Genomic DNA, 21,098 nt, shown 5'->3' on the forward strand with positions numbered 1-21,098 from the left:
AAAAAGGTGGGTCCATTATTTCAGACCATTAGATTTGATTAGATTAAAAAACAAGTTTTTATCTAGATAAACGTACGCCTCCCTCATCCTGGCCGATTGCACGCGGGTAATATATGTGCCCCACCTTTTTTTACTCCCCCACCCTTCAGACTTTTTTATTTAATTTTATCTAGAATACCCTACAATATTTTTATATCACCTCATTCTTAATTATGCCATTGACATTTGAGCGTATATTTGATCATTTATTTTAGTATAAAAATTGTATAGTTATAATAGGAAATTCTGAGAATAAAATAAAACATTTGATCCTCGATTTTCACTTAAATCAGATGGACAAGTTATTTTATACATTACATTATATCTATAAAAAAAATATCTTCCAAACCAAAAAGAATATCCTATGTATGTATAAATATATAGTACTATTCACCTGAAGAAAGCCAAAAAGTACTCCATTATTCACCGAATAATTTTATTTTACTACGTGAGATGTAAATTGGCGGGTCCATATTTTAGAACATTAGATTAGGTTAAAACAAGAGTTATCCCTCCCTCTCATCTCACCTGCGTGCATGTATGTACACCTGCTTCATCCCGTTTGTACACAGGAAAGGTACGTGCCCATCTTTCTTTTACTCCCCCATTTAACCCATTTTTACCCAACAATCTCTACTTTTTGATGCTATTGACACTATTTGGGTGTATATTAGATCATTCGTCTTTGTATAAAAATTATGTAATTATAATAGGAAATTTTATAAATTCCAATCTTCGATTTTCAGTTATTTTATAGCATTAGATCACATCTATTATAAAATAATTCCTCCCAAAAAAAATCCCACGTACATATAAATACATAAGTACTAAAAAAAAGCCAAAAAGAATATCCGGTGTACATATGTTACCCTCCTTTAAAAAACTGCATGGATTTTAAAGAAAATGAATGGCCTAGATTAGAAGGCCACTAACATCTAAGCTTCCTATAGATGCTCTCAAGTCGTCACGTGAGACTCCTAACGGCATGTATAATGTAAATGCTCTAAAAACGCTCCAAATTAAGTTGTCACATGGCTTTATAATAAATTAGAAAAAATCTATAATTTTCTATTAAATTGGTTAATCCATTAATTTTAACCATTAGATTTTTTTTTGCGGGGATTACCATTAGATCTCTCTGACACTCAAAAATCCGGTAGCCTCACCCTCCACTATACATCCGCAAGTACGTACTCTCTCCCTCTGGCCACCCTCCAACTCTTCATTTTAAGCTAACTTCTTCTATTATTTAGTTAACATAGATCTATCTTAAGATTTTGAAATTACGTTCATCTGGAAAAAGAATCTATCTCTTCATGGATGTGCACGTACATATGTACGTACCCTCTTTGTTATTTCCTCTTTTTTTCCCTTTTTGGCTAGATGAGATAGAAAATCAATATTCATATTAACTATATTTTAAGTTGTAAAAATACACTCTAATAAATTAGAAAACAAATTCTAGAAAATGTGAGAAAAAAACTAAAATATCTAGCCATCAATTTTTATTTAAATTGATGGATCCGTTATCTCGGACCATTAGATTAAATCCTATTAATAATCTATCTCAGAATCTCCCTTAGCGCACCGACGAGAGAAAGGTATGTACGTACGACTTGTAAAAAAACCGAAAATACATATACAACTGTAACATACATTTAAAAAGATAAAGTGGCAAAAGACATAAAAATATAAATTACTTATATCATTAAAAACGTACATTTGTTTCCTTCTTCTTCCTTCTCTTCTCCATGTATAGACAAAATTGCAATTATTATTAGTGAAAATAAATTTTAAGAAATTATAACTTTATAAACATAGATTATATATATCATCATATATATGTCTAAATTAGCTCCACAATGTTTGAAAATAAATTTTATATAACTATATAATTTTACCCTTTATATTAACAATATAATATTCTTTACTTAAACCGATGTACTCCCTTCGTCCCAAAATATAACAACTTTTAGCCCTCAAGATTTGTTCCAAAATATAACAACTTCTCCACCAACATTTTTTCCCAACCAATCACAACCTTTCACTAATAACCGTGTCCAACTCTAAAAATACTTATATTCTGGGATGAAGGTAGTACCTATTATATCAAACAATTATTTTATATCAAATTTTTAAAAACACATTGTTTAATATAGATGTTACGTAATTATATTATGTACCAGTAAATTACCAATTTACGGTCTATATTAACTATTTCTTTACATTAATTACTGAACCTAATATTTTATACTATTTTTAATAAAAATATTTTGATGTCGGTTTTCACTTAAACTAATGGATCTATTAACTAGACCTATTAAGGACCTATTAACAAGACTGTCGTATCTATCTTTTGTAAAATAAAAAAAAAACTTCTAAAGACCTCGCACGTGTGCACATTTATCTTCTGCATGTATGATGAAGCATCGTACCTGAGATAGCTGAGGTGTTTCGAAGAAAACTATCAAACATGCGAAAAAGAAAAAACAATAGCTTCAAACAATTGCTGATATTTTGCACTACCCAACCAAGCAATTTTGCAATTTGTGTCCTAACAAAAATTCTTTAAAACTTTGGAAAAGAATATGAAAAATTTCAACTTCTACGAAGAGAAAAACAATCCAACCGTTAATCTATCTTAATTTGGTTGTCACTAAATCATGCATCTTCATGAGACGATTCGATCATAATAACTTTGAGTTCCTTGCTATCGCATTTTTTACTTGTAGCAATATTGTACGGTATGTGTTCAAATGGTATACATGATATTTACTCACTCGGTCCAAAAGTCAATTCAAAAGTCACATGACCTTGATCTATCTTCTAAGTCAATCAATGGTTTTCAGATATGCCCGATATATAGTTTGTCCTTATAAGATATAATTTCTAAAGAAACTATAATATTACGTTACAATAGTACGGATGCCCGCGCATCGCATGGGCCACCTTCCTAGTTAAAAATAAAAACTAATTGCACAGTTTGCATGAAAATCGTGAGACAGATTTTTTGAGCCTAATTAGTTCATAATTAGCCATAAGTGCTGCAGTAACCCACATGTGCTAATGACGGCTTAATTAGGCTCAAAAGATTCGTCTCGCAGCTTCCAGGCGAGTTATGAAATTATTTTTTTCATTCATATTCGAAAACCCCTTTCGACATCCGATCAAACATCAAATGTGATACCTATTTTTTTTCGCGAACTAAACAAGGCCTACGGACAGGCACCTAAAACGAGAAACCATTAAATTAAAAGACGATTGATTGATTTTACTTGTTTCAAACTTTCAAAATGGATTTATTTGGTATTTTAAAACAATCTCTATATAGAAAAATTTTACACAAAATACATAATGTTTAACATTGTAAACAGCATGCTAACGAAAACAGAGGTAAAATACGTCCTATTTATTTAATTATATATACAATAAGGCGTTTTCATGACAGATTTATCTACCGATATCATTTTCACGTATCAAATCCTTGCAATCTTTTGCACATATATAACCAAACGACTCCAGATTTTTGAAATTGGACCACGCGCAATACAAATTGGCATCTGTTTGATAAGGGAGAAAACTCGGAAGGGGATGGTACACTGACGAGCTTCTGAATTCTGACCAACTCATACCGTAAATCTGACCATCAAGCAGCAGCTGTGTGCCACTGTACTGTGTGTACGTGACAATGATTTAGTCGGTGGATTTCTCAGTGCTGACACTGCCTACTGTTTACGTGTGGGGGTGCATACATGCATATTGATCAGTTTGACGCATGCATGGTCCAAACTTAACGGTCCAGCCTCGCTATGATACATGTCATATATAAAAACGGTCAAAGCATGTGATCATTGTAGATCTCGTCATAGTAGAGAGAGAAGAAAAAGAGCAATCTAGAAGTTATATCAGCACTCAGTACTTCTAATTAAGTATACTTAAGTATATGGAGTATATATGCACTGTAGGTGATCCTAAGGACTTGAGGAAGAAATTAATTTCTCTGGTGAATTTGATCAGAACTTGCGCCAATGAATTCGTTTGGAAATCAATAATATGCACGGGTGGTGTGTTCTTTTCTCTCCCTTCCTTATTTTTGTACACACACGTTTTCTGAATTGCTAAATGATGCATTTTTTTTCAATTTTTTTAGAAAATTCTTGTATAAAATCATATTGTTTCATTTTTCAATTTTTTAGCTACTACTTAATTACTCCCTCTGTTCCAAAATATAAGTATTTTTAGCTATGAATCTGGACAACTGTGTGTCTAAATTCATAGTTAAAAGTTGCTATATTTTAGGATGGAGTGAGTAATTATGTGCTAATCTATTGTTTTGTTTTGCAAGGAGAAGAAAGGATTCCCAACCCGTTTGAAAGAATACAGCTGCGCTCTCTGAGTGGTCAAGTTTTAGACCCTCAATAATTAGAGTAATGATCAGGTTTGAGAAAGAGGATTAATTAGTAAACCAATCAGATCCATATTTATATGATCTTCTCTTTTTACAGGAATATTGCCTCTCGCGGAAATCCCCCAAAATTTCATGGTTGAAAAGGAGTCTCGTCAAATCATGCAGCAAGACGATCATGGGACCTGGAAGAGTGCACATGTACACGTACATGGTACTGTCAGTGAGGTACACTGCAGCTACTAGGGAGAACTAGCATGGCCACACAGAAGAGAGGAAACTGTACGGGCCATACCCTGTGGGTGTGGGTCAGGGCCTAAACCTAGGCTCCCTGCCAACTTGTCTGCTCTGGGAGGAGCATCTCATGCAAAGGATGCACCCCCAAAAGGTCCCCCAAATTGCCATTGGCTATAGGCCATCCCTTTGTTTGGCATGCAGAAAAGGTGCCAAGTGAGATGTTCTCTTGAGCCATCATTGCACTCCATTGCATTGCAACACATCTCTTGCATTTTTTTTTCTTTGCATTCTCATTACCACACTTCTCTAGAGGCAATGTTTATAAACCCCCATACCCCCAACCAAAGCCCTTCTCAAGTTCTCAGTTTCAGCAGTGGCAACATCTTTGCTTTGCTCTCTCTCCCCTTTTGTTTCTTTGTCTCATTGCCAGTGTAAATCCCCTGAGGAATCTAGTAGGTTAAAGAGACGAAGACAAGAGGAGAAACAAGGGAAGGGACAAGAACATATCTTTGGATGCTTTCTTGCTGAATAGGGCGGTAGGTTCAGGGGGGCACAGCTCTTTCTGTTGTGTGTTGTGATCTTTGTGGTTGCTTCAGTGTGTGTTCTGAAAACTGCACAACTTCACCTTTTTATGCATTGAGATATACACACCAGCATCAGAGCATCTTGCAACTGATTAATTTGCACTTGTTATTATGATCTATCTATTGATTCTTCTCAGAGTTCGAGTACATGTGTTTCAGCAACTGAAAAGCTAGCTAGCTCCTTTCTAAGCCTGCATTTTGCATCTGTTTTTTTATTCTTTTTTTATTTTTTTTGCAGGGTAGTACCATCAGCTTGCTGATCTCAGTCAAGGACAAGAACATAACAAGAACAAAGTGAAGCTCAAGATGATGGTGCAGATGGAGAAGCTTGTGAGGCAGTGCGACATGGAGGTCATGAAGATGGCCATGCTCAAGCATGAAGAGACTTTCAAGCAGCAGGTTAGATATATATCGATCAAACGCAAACCAAAGATCACAATCATCATCACTGCAAAGAACAAAAAGAAAAAACTCTAAAATTCTACCAAACAAAACCAACAAAATTCTTTTCGTCTCGATGCCTCTGAAGGTGTATGAGCTGCACCGGCTGTACCGCGTCCAGAAGCAGCTGATGAGCGACCTCAACAGGTCGCCGCCGGAGCTAACCTGCTGGCGGCGGCAGCGGCGCAAGCAGCACGCCCGCCGCCGGGCGCTCAACCTGCAGCTCCCCGCCGACGAGTACATCGTCGTGGCCGACGCCGGCGGCCAAGCGACGCCGCTGCCGCCGCCGCCGCCGTCGTCCAGGGAAGACGAGCTAGCGCTGACACTGGCCGTCGGCGGCGGAGGCGCCGCCGGCAGGAGGAACAACAAGCGGCGGGAGAGTAGCCCCTTCACGTCCAACTGCTCGGGCGGGAGCCTCACGACGGCGACATCGACGTCGACGTCGTCGTCGACCGACTCCGACGGCTCGCTCCGGCAGCCGCCGCCGTGCCCGAGAGCAATGGCATTCGATGTGCTACATGACGGGTCGACGGCGGCGGCGGCGGCGGCAGCGCCATGGCTGCAGCAGCGGCTCAGCCTTAGGATGGCATGATGAGATGATTAGATGTGATGATATTATGATCGATCCTTGTAGAGGTTAATTTGCAAGGTTGTAAGATGTAACCTCTTCTGCCTTAGGATGGCATGAGATGATTCAGTACTTGGCAGTAGGTAGCGTGCTAGCTTTGCTAAATTGCTAATCAATGAGTGTTTGATGGTTAATCAGATCAACAATGGTTAATTTCTCACTGGATCACACATGCTTGATATCATGATTTTCATCATTCGAGGAGACATTTTCCTCGTTTCTTTCATGCACCTAAATAATCATCATTTTTTTTAAAAAAAGATTGGTAAGATAGATTAATATAAGATATATTACTCCACAACATGCAAGTTTAAATTTGAATCCTACAAATTATAACAAAAATAACAAATACTAGTGTAAATGTATGTATACTAGTTTCACTTTAAATTGTTCCTTGATTCTATATCCACTTATGGATATAGAGATCATATTTCTATCCATTATAAAAAAAGTTTAGATTACTCCTTTTGTTATAATTTGTAGAAGTCGAATTTAACATTGGATGTTTGTAAAATGATATATCTCATATTATTCCATTTTATTATTTTATTATGACTATTTATGTGAGGAATGAATGGATGTCTACTCAAAGGATGAAATCCCTCCCCCTCATGATTTACCAAATGCGTGTGCATGGGAAAGCAGGAGCACCAGCGGAAAAGTGAGTTGCCGTAGAAAGTAAACACAGGGTTCAGCATGAATCAGTGCATCAGTGGTAGTGGCAAACAGTGGCAAAGTATGCTCCAGGGTTTTGCATACCTGCATTTGCGAGGCAAAAACTCCATTAACAATGACACTTAGCTCTAGGTCCTGGTAGACTTGTCCACTTACCAGTACTACTTAACTGAAGATCATTCAAAGCCCCATAGATTAATCCTTATTATGTGGTCCAAACTCTGTAAAAGACTCGCTTCCATGATTCAACTTTTCACCAAACTTTCAGAGCAGAGAACAGAACTGCAGAAGGGAAGGCATGCAGGCATGCATGCACAAAAGGTGTCTGGAGGAAAAGTAATGGCTTCAGTGAAAAGCTTTAAACAGGCAACTAGATGCCTGACCATTGGGTTTTGCAGTGATGCAAAACACTGCTAAAAAGTAGATATTACTGTCTAACAAGGGATAAGTGCAAAGGCAACCGATGTCAGTTAGTTGAATCAAAAGGATGAAAACAGTTGTCAACGCGAAGAATCTCAAAGAGAGAATGGAAATGGAGATAACACACATAAATAAATGGAGGTTCATTTGGCAGCTGATTCGTCCCTATCTCTGATGAAGCATACGAATACGCAAGAAATAAGTATCGGTTTACTTATGCTCAACTAAAGGAACCAGACATTCAATAATAAACAGAATCTATACGACAGTGATCGATAAACAAATATCTATATCACCCACAATAGTGACTGTAGCTTTTATATATCACCTTAGCATCCTTATCTCAAACATAGTCAATTTCATGTGTAATTGTCCCTTGTCCATGCATTGCAGCAAGAAAAACAGAGCATGAAAAATAGCAGTAATTGTGGACTACAAGACAGCAAGCAGAGATAAAGAGATAGAATAGGCTAGATCATATCTACCAGGGACAGGGTACCCATCTATTAACCTGATGATCAGATGATGACAACGTCAAACTTTGCGGCGTTGGGAGAGAAAGCCTGTAATCCCTGGATGTTGATCCCTCGCATATGCTTCCGCGGATAAGCACGCAAGATATGCCAAGCTAGTGCACGACATAGTGGGTGTATAGAAGCTAAGGAGAGAAATATCAAAGATACAAATGTTTGGCAGAAAGTTGCTGATCTTCTTTGTTTTCTGATATGAAGATCCCAGAATTAACGCTCACTTTACCAGTAGTAGAATATACAGGCATAGAGAATATGACGACGGCATGCTCTCTCCTCCGAGCTGGAAGTGTATATGTGAAACAACAAACAGTACATACAGTAAAATCCAGTAGAAATATTGTGAGCTATGGTTATAGCTCATTTGCAGCACACATCTGCTTCTGTTCCTCCTCAGCTTTTCTCCACGCAACCTGAGAAATCCAGTGGAGACATTGTGAGCCATGGTTCTTTTGACATGTTTATACTTTATAGATGATAGGTTAGTAACTTCATATAATGCATGAGTAATACAGAATTACCTTGTCCTTCTCAATTTTCGAGAGATGAGGCTTCATGGAGTTCCCTAGACCCACTCCTCCCCATGCATCCATAAGTTCCTTCTCACGTGCCCTTCTGCGCTCTTGGACTGGATTAAAGCTGCCTGTCAGTGTTTCTTCAGCAGCAGAAGAAGCCAGCTTGGCTTGCTCAAGCTTCATGGAACGCTTGACAAGGATGTCAGACAGATCTGCTTCTTCATTTGTGCATTTTGAGTCATTCTTCTTTAGAAAGATCATATCACCGCTCTTTCCATGCTCAATCTTCTCCTTTTCAAGTCTGGAGACATGCTTAACTAAGATCTGATCTAAACTATCAGATGCTATGTTAGTGTTACTGTGCCTTTCCTGATGGTTCTGTTCACTGGTTCTTTCTCCCAATGTATTCCTCTTTGCATATTCAACTTTCTCCCTTTCCAAACGACTGACATGCTTTACTAGGACTTGATCCAAACTCTCCGATGCTGTAGCATTGTTATCATGCTTTCGCTGATCATGTGCCACATTGGTCAGTACTTCCTCCAGTGCATTCCTCTTTTCATAATCAATTTTCTCCCTTTCTAGCCTTGACACATGCTTCACTAAGACTTGATCCAAACTCTCAGATGCTGTAGCATTGTTACCATGCTTTCGCTGATCATGTGGCACATTGGTCAGTCCTTCCCCCAGTGCATTCCTCCTTTCATAATCGATTTTCTCCCTTTCTAGCCTTGACACATGCTTCACTAAGATCTCATCTAAACTCCCTGTCACAATTGTGCGGTCACCATTCTTCTGTGGATCTTTCTGCACATTGGTTTGTCCATGTTCGAGTGCTTTCTTCTTTTCCCTCTCCAATCTATGGATTGGCCTGATTAAGATCTTATCAAGGCCAACATCAAATGCATTGCCATCTTTAGTACAGAAAGAATTAAGTGCTTCCAGCTTTGCAGCTTCAATCCTAGTTAATCTTTTTCCTCCCTGTTTACCTTTTGCACCAGACGGTGGTAATTGATGTGAAAATAAAATTTTATTCTCTTTGTCTTGTGAACAATCTCGGCCGTGCTTGCTTTTTTCATATGATTCCCTGGAATTACAACTCCCCACGGAACCACTGTTACAGAAGGATTCTGACTGAGCATTGTAAAATTCAGATTCTTTGCTGGCATCTTTCTCCACATGCGCTTCTACTTTCTTGCAGCTTTCTTCCAAGAGTTGAATGCGTGTGTTATTATTCTTCTTCGCTTCTAGAATCTCCTTCTCAAGCTTCGACACGTGCTTCACAAGAATGCTGCTCAGATCTGAAGCAGAATCTGTTGCCTTTGGATTCCTGCCTGTAATCTGTCTTTGAGCACCTTGTGCACAAGAATTTACTGAAGAGGCTTTTCTACCTGCTTCTCTTGCTTCGTGAACTTCTTTTTCAAGCTTTGAAAGATGCTTGACCAAGAACTTGTCCAGACTTGGTAACTCAGATGTGACTTCTTTCTTTGGTTGCAGGACATCAACAAAGCTAGCTGCAGTGGAATATCTTCTTGAGTGTGCCCTTTGTGATGTAAAGCTGTTCACAGACTCAGTTTCCTGATATTTGCCCCTGTCACTTTGAAGTACAGCATTTAAGCCAGAAGTGGCAACAATAACTGCCAGAGAAGCAAGTTCATCTTCATGAAGAGCTTTTAGCCTTTCCAGCATAATGTTCACAAGATCATTGGATTGCTGAACGTTAGTATTGTCAAAGTCAGATGGAAAGATGCCTGTTCCCAAGGTTTCTTTATTGAATTTCAAATTCCTTTTGTCTTCACTGTTACAGTCCCCCTGATGCTGCTCATCTTCAGAATTTGCATCAATCTCAGTTACATCAGGATTTTGGCTAATTTTCCATAAAAGCTCCTTAAACTCTTCTTTGTTTGATGAAATAGAAGAATTCGCAAGTTGAATAAATGCCTTCTTAACTGCAGCGGCAACCTCCATATCAACCTCAAAACCAGTCTGAAAGGAAGCAGTGACCTTATGAGTTGATTGTCCCCCAGTCTGTGACAATGATTCCACCTCATACTGCTGACTTGAACAATCTGGTCTGTCGTACATCATTACGCCTATTACTCTAGCTTGTTCAAATGCTTCAGTTGCCCGAAACTTGGCCTTTTCCATAACTTCTTCAGCGTCCTTCTTTTGGATCCTGTTGAAAAGTAGAATAAAAATCAGAACAAATGAGTGTATCAAGGAAAATACACACAAGGCTGGACATGATGGAATAAGATAACCATGATTTTCACCTTGCTGCATGAAGAATTCTGCACCACGATGCTTCAACCATGGCAGCTTTGCGAGCTTCCATTGCCTTTCTGGCTGCTTCTCTAGCTGCAATTTTCTCCCTTGCCATTCGCGTGTAGTGAGGATTGGCACTTCCCAAAGTCTCATCAAGAGATGCAGTCATGCCATTGCTCTCCTAAAATACACAAAAAGAAACAACTTCAATTCTGATGCTACAATAATTTTCAATGGTAATTTCCCTCTTCTTATCAAGAGAACAAAATCGAGGCAGCAATAAATTTGATACTGAAAGTTCAAATCTATTCAATGCTCAGAGGGCATGATCATTATTTAAAAATTCCATGCTGAAATAGTTCTTGGAAGAGTGTTGGCACATTTGTTACAATTCATGAAGTACCTGAAGACGCTTTATCTTTCTCTTCAAGTATGGTTCAGTCTTCTTCCGAGGGAACCAATCTATAGGGGAACCACTTTTACGATTAATTGACTTCTTGAATTGGGATGCTGATTTATTTACAGAATTCAAAATTGAACTTCCAAATTCTCTTGAGCTTGAACTCTGCAGAAAACAAATGAGAAGATTGATGTAGCTAAATCCACATAAAAAGAATGCTTACAAGCAGGAAACAGAGCATATGAAAGGATGCTTTTTAACAGAACATAGATGTTATGTCACCCAAAAAATACGGAATGATGATTCCTTAAGAAAAGGAATGGTAAGAGGGTATATGGCAGCCCATGCTATGTGTGCTAGGCTGCTCTCACCAGCAGCACACATGGTGACCTCCTGCTTATTGTGCTCATTTGAATTAGATTGATTCTCGTAGGTAAGCTTTCCAACTGAACCATGTTGTAATCCTTGCTATATACTCCCTCTGTTGTTCATTGTATCGTTGTCTCGTTGGTTAGTTCAAACGTCAAATAAACAAAAATGGAGGAGTATTACTGTACCAAATCATTGGAATGATTATTGCGTGCCATTCTAAGAGCATTTGGTCTATCAGAGATACCTCTGTTAACTTATGGAAGCTTAACCCAACACTTCAATGGTCACATATACTGAAACTATAATCAATTGTGTAATAGTAGCTATACTTTGGATAATACTAATCGACCAAAAAAAAAAAAACAGTTGCCACACTGAATTGTCTGAAAGGAGCATACTGGTGTTTGATTTCTTCCGTTGACAATAATTTTCATGTCTACTTAGCTGTCAAGCTCCATCCAACCCGTCTATAGAAATATCTATATTATGGAGTACAGAGTAAACCTGGATCATATTACAGAGTATAGATCGGACTAAGGAGCAGAACAAGAATAATATAACCACATAAATAAATTGAATGAAAGAGGCAAGTACAGATGCACGAACCACCAACAGAGCTCACATCAGGGTATGGTGCGCATCAACTTGAACTGACGAAAACAATTAAACAAAGAGTTGCCCATTTCCATTCACGCAAACCCGTAAATGGAACCAACCTTTAATTAGTGTTTTTAGCAACTCCAAGTCCAGGTTGAGAAATCACTTTAACAAACTAATGCTACTGCACATCAACGAAATCACATTAGGGACAGCGATCAAGTGCTACTGCACGCACTTTCGCTAAACTAAGGTCCAACAGGATCGAAGTTATAGCATCCATATATAATAATAGGACAAATCATGCATAGTAAAACTGCTATATACCGGAGTTTATGTGGTTGGATACACCAGAAATGATGAGAAATTTCGATTCACAGATAACAGATTGCAGAGCACCAACCAAATACAGGGAAATCAAGGTCCCCAAACACTAGGTTCTAAGAAATTAAACGGAACACGCATGACACCCAAACTCCGCCCAAAACTCCCCGTGGAGATCCGAAATCCAAAACCAAAATCGCTACGCAGTACCCCCCACCCAACCAACAGACCTACAGATCCGCTCGAGTTCTACTCCTGCAGTTCGCGCGGAGTCCCAGCCGAAACCCAACGACCTAAAATTCGAGCCCGCGCGGGCTCGCGGCAGCGTCGGACGCGGAGGTAAGGGGGGGCGGGGATCTGGAGGGCGAACCTTGCGGGCGCTTCCGCCGCTGCGGTTGGGGGAGCCCTTCCTGCGGAGGGAGGGCGTCGGCGAGGCGCAGCTTCGGGCCTCCACGCCGTCGCCGACCTGCTCCGGCGGAGTAGGATGAGGAGGAGGAGGCGAGGCCACCATGGCGAGCCGCGTGGAGAGGGGCGCGGTGGTGGCGAGGAGGAGGAGGAGGAGGAGGACGGCGTGTGGATTCGAACGGAATTGGAGGGGGGAGAGAAGAAGTAGCCGTTTCTGCCGATGTGATCGAAATGGTAAGCTAGGCTTATAGGCAGTGGGGGTGTGACTAGGACAGGGAGCGCTGAGAAGGGTTGTCGCCTTGTCTTGTAGGGCCTACAGTACTATGTCAAATGGGCCCTGGAATATGGCGGCGGCGCGCGCATCTGGCCTATTGGGCTTTTGTCAACTGGGCCCTGAGCCCATCTGGCCTGGTTGTGTAGGCCTCTTGACATACTGGGCTTCTCCTCTGTCCACTGTCAAATTTCGTTAAGCATCCAAAAAGTCAGATGGAACGACAACATGCACAGGAGATTAGGGAAAGAAAATGCATTTTTATATTAGGAAAAGAAAATGATGTTTTTTTTTTTTGATCACACGGAGTTACTCGCACGCACATCACACATGCATACGCCCACGAGAATGAAAGTGCGCCCCATGAGCCATGACTAGCCAGGCAATTGGCATAGGTTTATATTTGTTTTCTTTCATTTCATAAATTATTTGTTGAAAATTACGGCAATATCAAAGAACTTAGTTTATTACGACGACATCAACACGTGTGCTAGATATTAAAGATTATATTTTTCTGCTTAGTAAGAAAAATTGGAGCACTACAATTACGCCGATTTTTTATATCTAGGCAGAGGGACACCATCATTAACACAACTGGCTGGGTGGCCCGCGCAATTACGCGGCTAGCACTCATATAAATTTATATATTTTTAATATGATTTTATTTAAAATTTATTAAATAGTTATCTCGTTGTCTTAAGATTAAATAGTTACCAAACCTTATCATCCACATGTTTTTAATTTTATATTTTTTAAAAGTCACACCAGTTACTTTTATCATATTATTCTTTATTTGCTTGCTCGATCTACCACTGTTTCTATTCATTCTCCTTGTAACCTTTAAAAATTGGATCTATAAACTTATAGGTTTTAGAGTTTATTGTCCTATTGGGCTTCTTTTTTTATAATTTCTAGAAGTCCTGTCAAACGCTACCATTATATTCCTCTATGACCGTCTATTGCATCTTCTCTTTATTGTCATTGCTATTTTAAAAATCAAACATACTTATCGTTTAGGTTCAATTTTTTACTTTCCAGAAGTTCCGCCAAAACATCAGCGACTTTGTCACTGTACTCCTCTATGGCTTGCTCGCTGCCGCTCTTCTTTATTGTCATTGATATTTTAAAATCAAACATAATTATCATTGGGGTTTATCTTTTTACTTTTTAGAAGCCCGAACCTTTAAAAATTGGACCTTATAATTTTTAGAGTTTATTGTCTCGTTGAGTTTCATTTTTTTATAATTTTTAGAAATCCCGTCAAACGCTGCCACTATACACCTGTACGACCTGTCCGCCGCATACTCTTTATTGTCATTGGGATTGTAAAAATCGAATATAACTATCATTGGAATTCATTTTTTACTTTCTTGAAGACCCACCAACCATTGGCGGCTCTGCCATTGTACTCCTATACGACCAGCCTGTGGCCTCTCATTTTTATTGTAATTGAGATTTTAAAAATCAAATGTGATTATCATTGAAGTTTATTTTTTTACTTTCTAGAAGTCCCGCCAACCGCCTTGACCGATTGCTTCACTACCTGCACGTTGCCCTTCCTTTCAATCGTCATTTGGATTCTATTTGATGTTTTATTAATAGTTTTTAGATGTTTCCATCAACCGCCACCACTCTGCTCCTATATAGACCTATTACTTAATTAATCTTGTCATGTGTTTCAGATGGTCTTTTCTTTCAGTAGCCTTTATTTTTTTTTCACCAATTTTAGTTATTTATAAATTGTATTCCTAGTTAATATCTTATTTTTCTTTTTCTAATTACAGAATTTATTTTATTTTTCGTATTATGTTCTTTTGATATTTTTATTTTTTATTTTTAATTTTAGTTGTTTCAAAATTATATTTCTACCTTAACTCTCTTATTAGTTTGCCTAATTTCGGATTTTATTTTATTTTTATTCCGAATTTTAATTAATCTACTATGCTCTTATGTGTACTCTTATTTCAATATTGTTTATATTTAATTCTGAATTTTAGTTAATTTTAAATTGTATTCCTACTTGAACTTCTCTCTTCTTTTTTTTCTTTTTCCTACTTTCGATTTTTTTCATTTTTATTCCAAATTTTAATCTCATATTGGATTCTTGTATGGACTCTTCTTTCAATTTTTCTTATTTTTAATTTCGAATTTCAGTTATTTTAAAATTGTATTCCTACTTGGACTCTTCACTTTTTTCTTTTTTTTTTTTTTGCTAATTTTGGATTCTATTTTATTTTTATTTCAAATTTTAATTAATCTCGTATTGGGTTTCTATATGGATTCTTCATTCAATATTGCTCACTTTTAATTCCGAATTTTAGCTATTTTTAAATTGTTTTTCTACTTTGACTCTTCTTTTCTTTTTCTTCGATTAATGTGAAAATTTCTAGCCCCCACCGCGAACGTGGTGCCTTCTTTCAAAGCTGTTTTAATAATATAATAGATAGATTTATTCTTCCATTTGTTGATATTTTATACTCCCTCAGTTTCATATTACAAGACATTCTAGCATTGTCCACATTCATATAGATATTAATGAATATAGACATACACATATATATCTCTATATTCATTAACATATATATATATATATATATATATATATGAATGTGGACAATGCTAGAAAATCTTATAATATGAAACGGAGGAAGTAAATATAAAGATTCCTTGTTTTCACACCAGGATCTCTTTAATACTTTCTGTCAACATCTTACTCCATCCGTCCCAAAATATAAGAAGGATGGGATATTTTCTAGTACAATAAATCTAGACAATGTCCCATCTGATTCTAGATTCTTATATTTTGGAATGGAAGGGTACTTGAATTCGACTGAGTAAGTTTACCATAAGAAATGTAACCAATTAAGAATGGAAAATTTTGCTATATGACACTGACTTCGCAGTTTTAGCTGTAGGACGCCGCACGAAGTGACTTTTGGGGGGAAAATACTCCCGACAGTTGGATATTTGCTGGTGGACATCGCACGCAGTAAAGTAATAATTTCCGGTTGAAGATGATAGAGAAACAAGTGTGAAATGTCAGAAATGCCCTTAGACCCACATGTCAGCTCTCCTATCTCTCTTCTCTTTCTATCCCCACCTTCACTTCTCTCTATCCCACATGTCAGTAATGACGGCGCGCAGGCGAGGTCCGGCGGCTAGCGGCGGCGGGAGGGCAAGGACGGAGCGGCTACGGCAACGGGAGGGCGACGGCTCTGGCCGCCGATGGCGCCTCTCCTTCCTCATTCCGTGCGCTGCAGCCGTTGCCGTCCGGTGGCGCCGCCGCTCCTCCACACGCAGCTGCCACCGCCGAACCTCGCCTGCTGTCCGGTCGGCACCCTCCCATCACCGCAACCGCTCCACACTTGCCCACCTGCCGCCGGACCTCGCTTGCCCGCCGTCGTCGCTATAGAGAGAAGTGAAGGAGGGGATAGAGAGAAGAGAGATAGAAGATCTGACATGTGTGCGGTGTCCATCAGCAAATATCCAACTTTTGGGAGTGTTTTTCCCCCAAAAGTCACTTCATGTGATGTCCTACAGCTAAAACCGCGAAGTTACGGTGTCCTTTAGCAAAATAACCCATTAAGATACGTTTAGTTCGCGCTACGTACATAATATTGATGGTATTGAGAAAGATATCGAATTAATCTTGCAAATGACGCATCATCCGTTTTGTCCGCGTTGAAATAAAGTGTCACCAAATAACACGTAACAGAAACACATTTCTTGATCAAAGGAGAAAACCACAAAAAGTGATTGATTGATTGATCATTGCGGCCCACAGCTGACCATAAACACATGGAGCTTGCCCATCATCAGGCCATGACATGATCGGTCATCGATCGATCGGTCCATCAATACCAGCGTGTATAATAGCAGTACGGAGCACTTGCAAACGTACGCTAACTATAATTAGTCGTCTAATTAATTTCTTAACCGAATGGAATCAATGGAATCATGGGTGTGGCTGCATATATGCCCCACAGGTCGACGGTTTAGCCGGCCGGTCTACCTTGCATGTACTACACGTGCTGTTTATATATTCGTTGGTGGTGGTGGATACTCCAAAACAGATCGGTTGGTGCTCCGAGCGGCTGATTAATTAACAGGAACCAAATATTACTCCTATCTTTATATTAGAAGATTTTCTAGAAAATAATATTAATGAATCTAGACATATATTAATGAATCTAAACATATATATAAATATGGACAATGCTAAAAAGTTTCATAATACGAAACGAAGTTCAACGTTTGACCTTTGTTTTATTCAAAATTTTTGTGTAAATATAAAATTATTTATGTCATACTTAAAGAATATTTGATGATGAATCAAGTCACATTAAAATAAAGACGAATAATCAAACATTAAAATATGGAGGTAGTAGCAGGGAGCCGGGCTACTCAACAAGCGATGAACAATGTGCTAGCCAGCTGCTAGCGTACGTGCGTTTTGTTGGTGCGTGACTGAGACTGCGTACGTGTTTGCTGCTGCGAAATATCCACACATGCACTTGGCTAATAATTGCAACGCGCGTCGCGGCGTTGTTTTTGGTGATAGATCGATCGAGTAGCTGCCGGTACTTAGTGACTCAGGGTTGTTAATGTTTGGTTAATTTGTAGTACTAGCGTACATTGACATAATTTGTCGCACTACAGATTAGGAAGGTTACTTTGACTAATTAAGTTATTGTCACCTTGTATCCAAGGTTCCAATGTTTTGTTGACTGACCATATAGGAGAGGATCTGAATTGCTCCACGGACGTCCGATAGGAGAGGAGAGCATGTTTCGGCGTTAGATTTGCGGAGAAGAGGCGGAGGCGGTCGGGCTCATCGCGTCTCGTCGCTTCGGGCAGAGGGGCGGGGTGTTGGTTGGCCACGGTGTCATGTATCTGGTGGGCTGCATGGGCTGCTGGAGGAATGGGCTTGGCCCAGCTCACATACTGAAGTTGCAAGCAACCAAACAGTACAAATACCAACAGTGATAGTGAGAGAAGGCATCGATAAATTAGAATATGATGGTTGTGGCCTCTTCTTCCTCCTCTTGATTTCTCCTCTAATCCCCTACTCTGTGTTTCTCTGATTCCCTTTACCCCTGCTTCTCTTCCCAATCTCTGCTGCTGGTTCTTCCAATTTGTATCCCTAAACTTAATATACAGAGTTGGAGATGATATATTGCTTCTGTGCTTGTGTTCACCAGTGGGATTCATGTGGGATCGTGACACACGGCGAACGGCGAGATCAACGGCGACCACGACAGGCCTCGGGTAGGGCGGCGTCGGCTTCACAGGCGCGGATCAGTGGCTTTTGCAGCATTGGGCGCAGACACGGCTTTTTGCCACGGCTTGTTGTGCTCATCGGCTCAGCCTGCACGCCAAGAGTTTGATTATTGTTTTTCGGATATTCTACACCGCTCAAAGGCTTGTGCAAATATTACTGGAAGTTTGTGTGGTCATGAACTTCATTTGGTGAGTGTTTGAGATTCTTCTCAAGGTTGTTTATTTTTGAAGATTCAAAGAAACCTTGCTTTTTTATATTTTTAATTAATTGTGAATGTTTTTCACATTTGTAATTGATGCGCAACACTGAATTATAAATTTAAACCTTTCCTGTACATTATTCAAGGTGCCTAATGTTTATCAAACAAATTCTTTTTTTGTCAATCCTCTCCACCTATTTGTTTATATCTATGCAAATACATCATGAGATGCATGGACAATCTAACAACACCAAAATGAATTCAAAAGACAGAGACAAAATCAAAATAAAAAATTTACTAATTATTTCTTTATTTTCTTTTCTTTCTTTCTTTTTTTTACTTCAAAATTCCAGGTATGTTACATTTGATGCCTCAGTTTTGGCCACTCATCAACCCCATTCGAGTACTTCTGTCTTCTTGAGAGACAGGCCAATAATCATCAATGGCGGCCACTTCTGAATGAAGAACATCGTGTGGCATATGCATAGTATTTCACTGTGTTAATATTCTGTAAGTGGTACCACCAATGCAAATACAGTTTGTTGCATTATTGTATATATATAATTGATTGATCGGTGCCCGCTTATATCCCTTGAGGACAGAGTAACTATTCCTCACCTATGCCATTGCAGGTGCCAGGGGCCGATGGCTAAGATTGATTTTTCTCGTCAGGAAAAGTCGATTGTCTGGTAATGACACTTAATTTTTTTCTCCCTGAGGACGAGTCGACGGACGACAGTGCTGATATGGTACGTCTAGCTGGTAGCCTGGTACCAAGCGACCGTATATGTAGCTGGTGTGTTTAGTGTGCATGTCCTATAAACTAGAAACTGGGATATCTCGTTAATAATTGATAGTTTGATACTGCATCAAGAGAGGAGTCGTTGATTGCATCGACAGATGTCGGCCCAGGTGTTCCTATGATCGTGTATCTATTATTGCATACTGGTCTCTCGATCCATCCACGAAGTCAAGGAGGAAAGAGGACCACACATCAGTCAATTGAAACTAAAAGGTAATTTATCTATCTATCTATCTTCTATTATATACTAAAAATCCATTAAACTATCTACAAACGCTCTTAAATTGCCATGTGACTCTCTCAAAACGCTCTTGTATTGCCACGTGGCGTAACAGAGAGAAGTTAAGAACCTCCTAGGGCCGACGCGTGCAATACATGGATTTATCGTGAAACTTAAACCAACGAAGATTATAGTTTCATAATTGACTAACGAAGATTAGTCCCATAAATATATGTACGTAAGGCAAGATTTAAAATCAATCTCAAAGCAAATTTTAGGCACGTGCAGCCCATGTATTTGTCGTGAACCAAGAGATTCCATAATTGTGTACGTGAGGCAAGATTTCAAATCTGTCTCAAAGCAAAATTTAAATAACATATCCAGTCAAAATAAATTAAATTACATATGGCAAGATTAGTTTCACAAGACAAGATTGTTAATTACACCAAAAATTAGTTCTATACACGTGAGGCAATATTCCTAAGGCTTGCATACATATATATATATACATACACCCCGCCAGCAACACGATCTTGGGACATTAGTCAATTCCGGCGGACGGAGCAGAAGAGGTCTGCGGCACCTTGCGACATTAGTCAATTCCAGCGACTCATCTTTGGCATAAGAACACAATCATGCCATCTTCTATTAATTAGGGCTACATGATCTTGCAACTAGGAAATAACATAAGCATTTATACAGTTTTGTCATAATATTTTCAGCAGAAGAAACTAAAATTGCACCTACGAAAGAACACAATTACGATATCCTGTATTAGTTACATCTACATTATGTTGCATCTATGTATACTGTTTTGTCACATTCTTTTTCAGCACAAAAAAGTAACCTTGCACCTACCAAAGAACACAATTATGATGTTTTGTATTAATTAGTTCTATAAAATAACATAAACACGTATGCAATTCTCTGTCAAATTTGTTTTGTAACTATATGCAATACTAATCATCTGCATATAACATGGCACCGGGCAATTTGAATACTGCATTAACACCAAAGAACGATAGGTGGAGAATCAAAGTAGAAGTTATTAGGCTATGCGAGGCGGTTAATCCTACAATGGCTGATGATTTCTATGGTATACATATGATTGTACTAGATGCAGAGGTATGATTGTTGTATAAACATGTGGTTTAATATATTGTTCTATTATGTAAATACAATCTTTTTGGTGCAGGGCAACTCAATACATGCCTGTATCTCAAAGCAATTGGCGAACCACTTCAGGCCAAAAATTAAGATTAACTCAATATATAATTTCAAAAATTTCAAAGTTATGGAACATGATAAGTACCGTGTCCTAAAAGAAAGTGTTGCAACGTGTAAAAACATTTTTGGATCGCACACATTATACGCTTTGTTTTGGGCCAAAAGCTTATTTATTCCTTCCTTTTCAGTCCCAGCCTAGCCCGCTATCTCTCTCTGCTTAGCCTACCTCTCTTTGAAATATCAAAATCTGAGTGAATCTAT

At 38.8% G+C, this 21,098-nt stretch overlaps 2 protein-coding genes and 1 long non-coding RNA gene across 3 annotated transcripts; 2 read left to right on the forward strand and 1 right to left on the reverse strand.

Moving 5' to 3' along the window:
* Positions 1 to 4,895: 4,895 nt before the first annotated feature.
* LOC127765886 (uncharacterized) lies at positions 4,896 to 6,636 on the forward strand. Its single transcript, XM_052290853.1, has 3 exons — positions 4,896 to 5,217; positions 5,504 to 5,664; positions 5,795 to 6,636. The coding sequence occupies exons 2-3, from the start codon at positions 5,572 to 5,574 to the stop codon at positions 6,296 to 6,298; spliced, it is 597 nt and encodes a 198-aa protein (XP_052146813.1). The 5' UTR covers positions 4,896 to 5,217; positions 5,504 to 5,571; the 3' UTR covers positions 6,299 to 6,636.
* A 1,085-nt stretch (positions 6,637 to 7,721) lies between these two features.
* LOC127767389 (uncharacterized) lies at positions 7,722 to 13,046 on the reverse strand. Its single transcript, XM_052292714.1, has 5 exons — positions 12,803 to 13,046; positions 11,143 to 11,304; positions 10,748 to 10,920; positions 8,481 to 10,650; positions 7,722 to 8,372 (listed from the first exon to the last, which is right to left on the reverse strand). Exons 1-5 carry the CDS (start codon positions 12,941 to 12,943, stop codon positions 8,313 to 8,315), a joined length of 2,706 nt encoding a protein of 901 aa, XP_052148674.1. The 5' UTR covers positions 12,944 to 13,046; the 3' UTR covers positions 7,722 to 8,312.
* A 5,098-nt stretch (positions 13,047 to 18,144) lies between these two features.
* Positions 18,145 to 19,497, forward strand: LOC127768748 (uncharacterized). The gene is made up of 3 exons (XR_008016612.1): positions 18,145 to 18,577; positions 18,942 to 19,098; positions 19,221 to 19,497. It is a non-coding gene; the product is annotated as an uncharacterized LOC127768748 (long non-coding RNA).
* Positions 19,498 to 21,098: the final 1,601 nt, after the last annotated feature.

The sequence above is a fragment of the Oryza glaberrima genome, chromosome 3 (genome assembly GCF_000147395.1).
Source record: "Oryza glaberrima chromosome 3, OglaRS2, whole genome shotgun sequence".
NCBI lineage: Eukaryota > Viridiplantae > Streptophyta > Magnoliopsida > Poales > Poaceae > Oryza > Oryza glaberrima.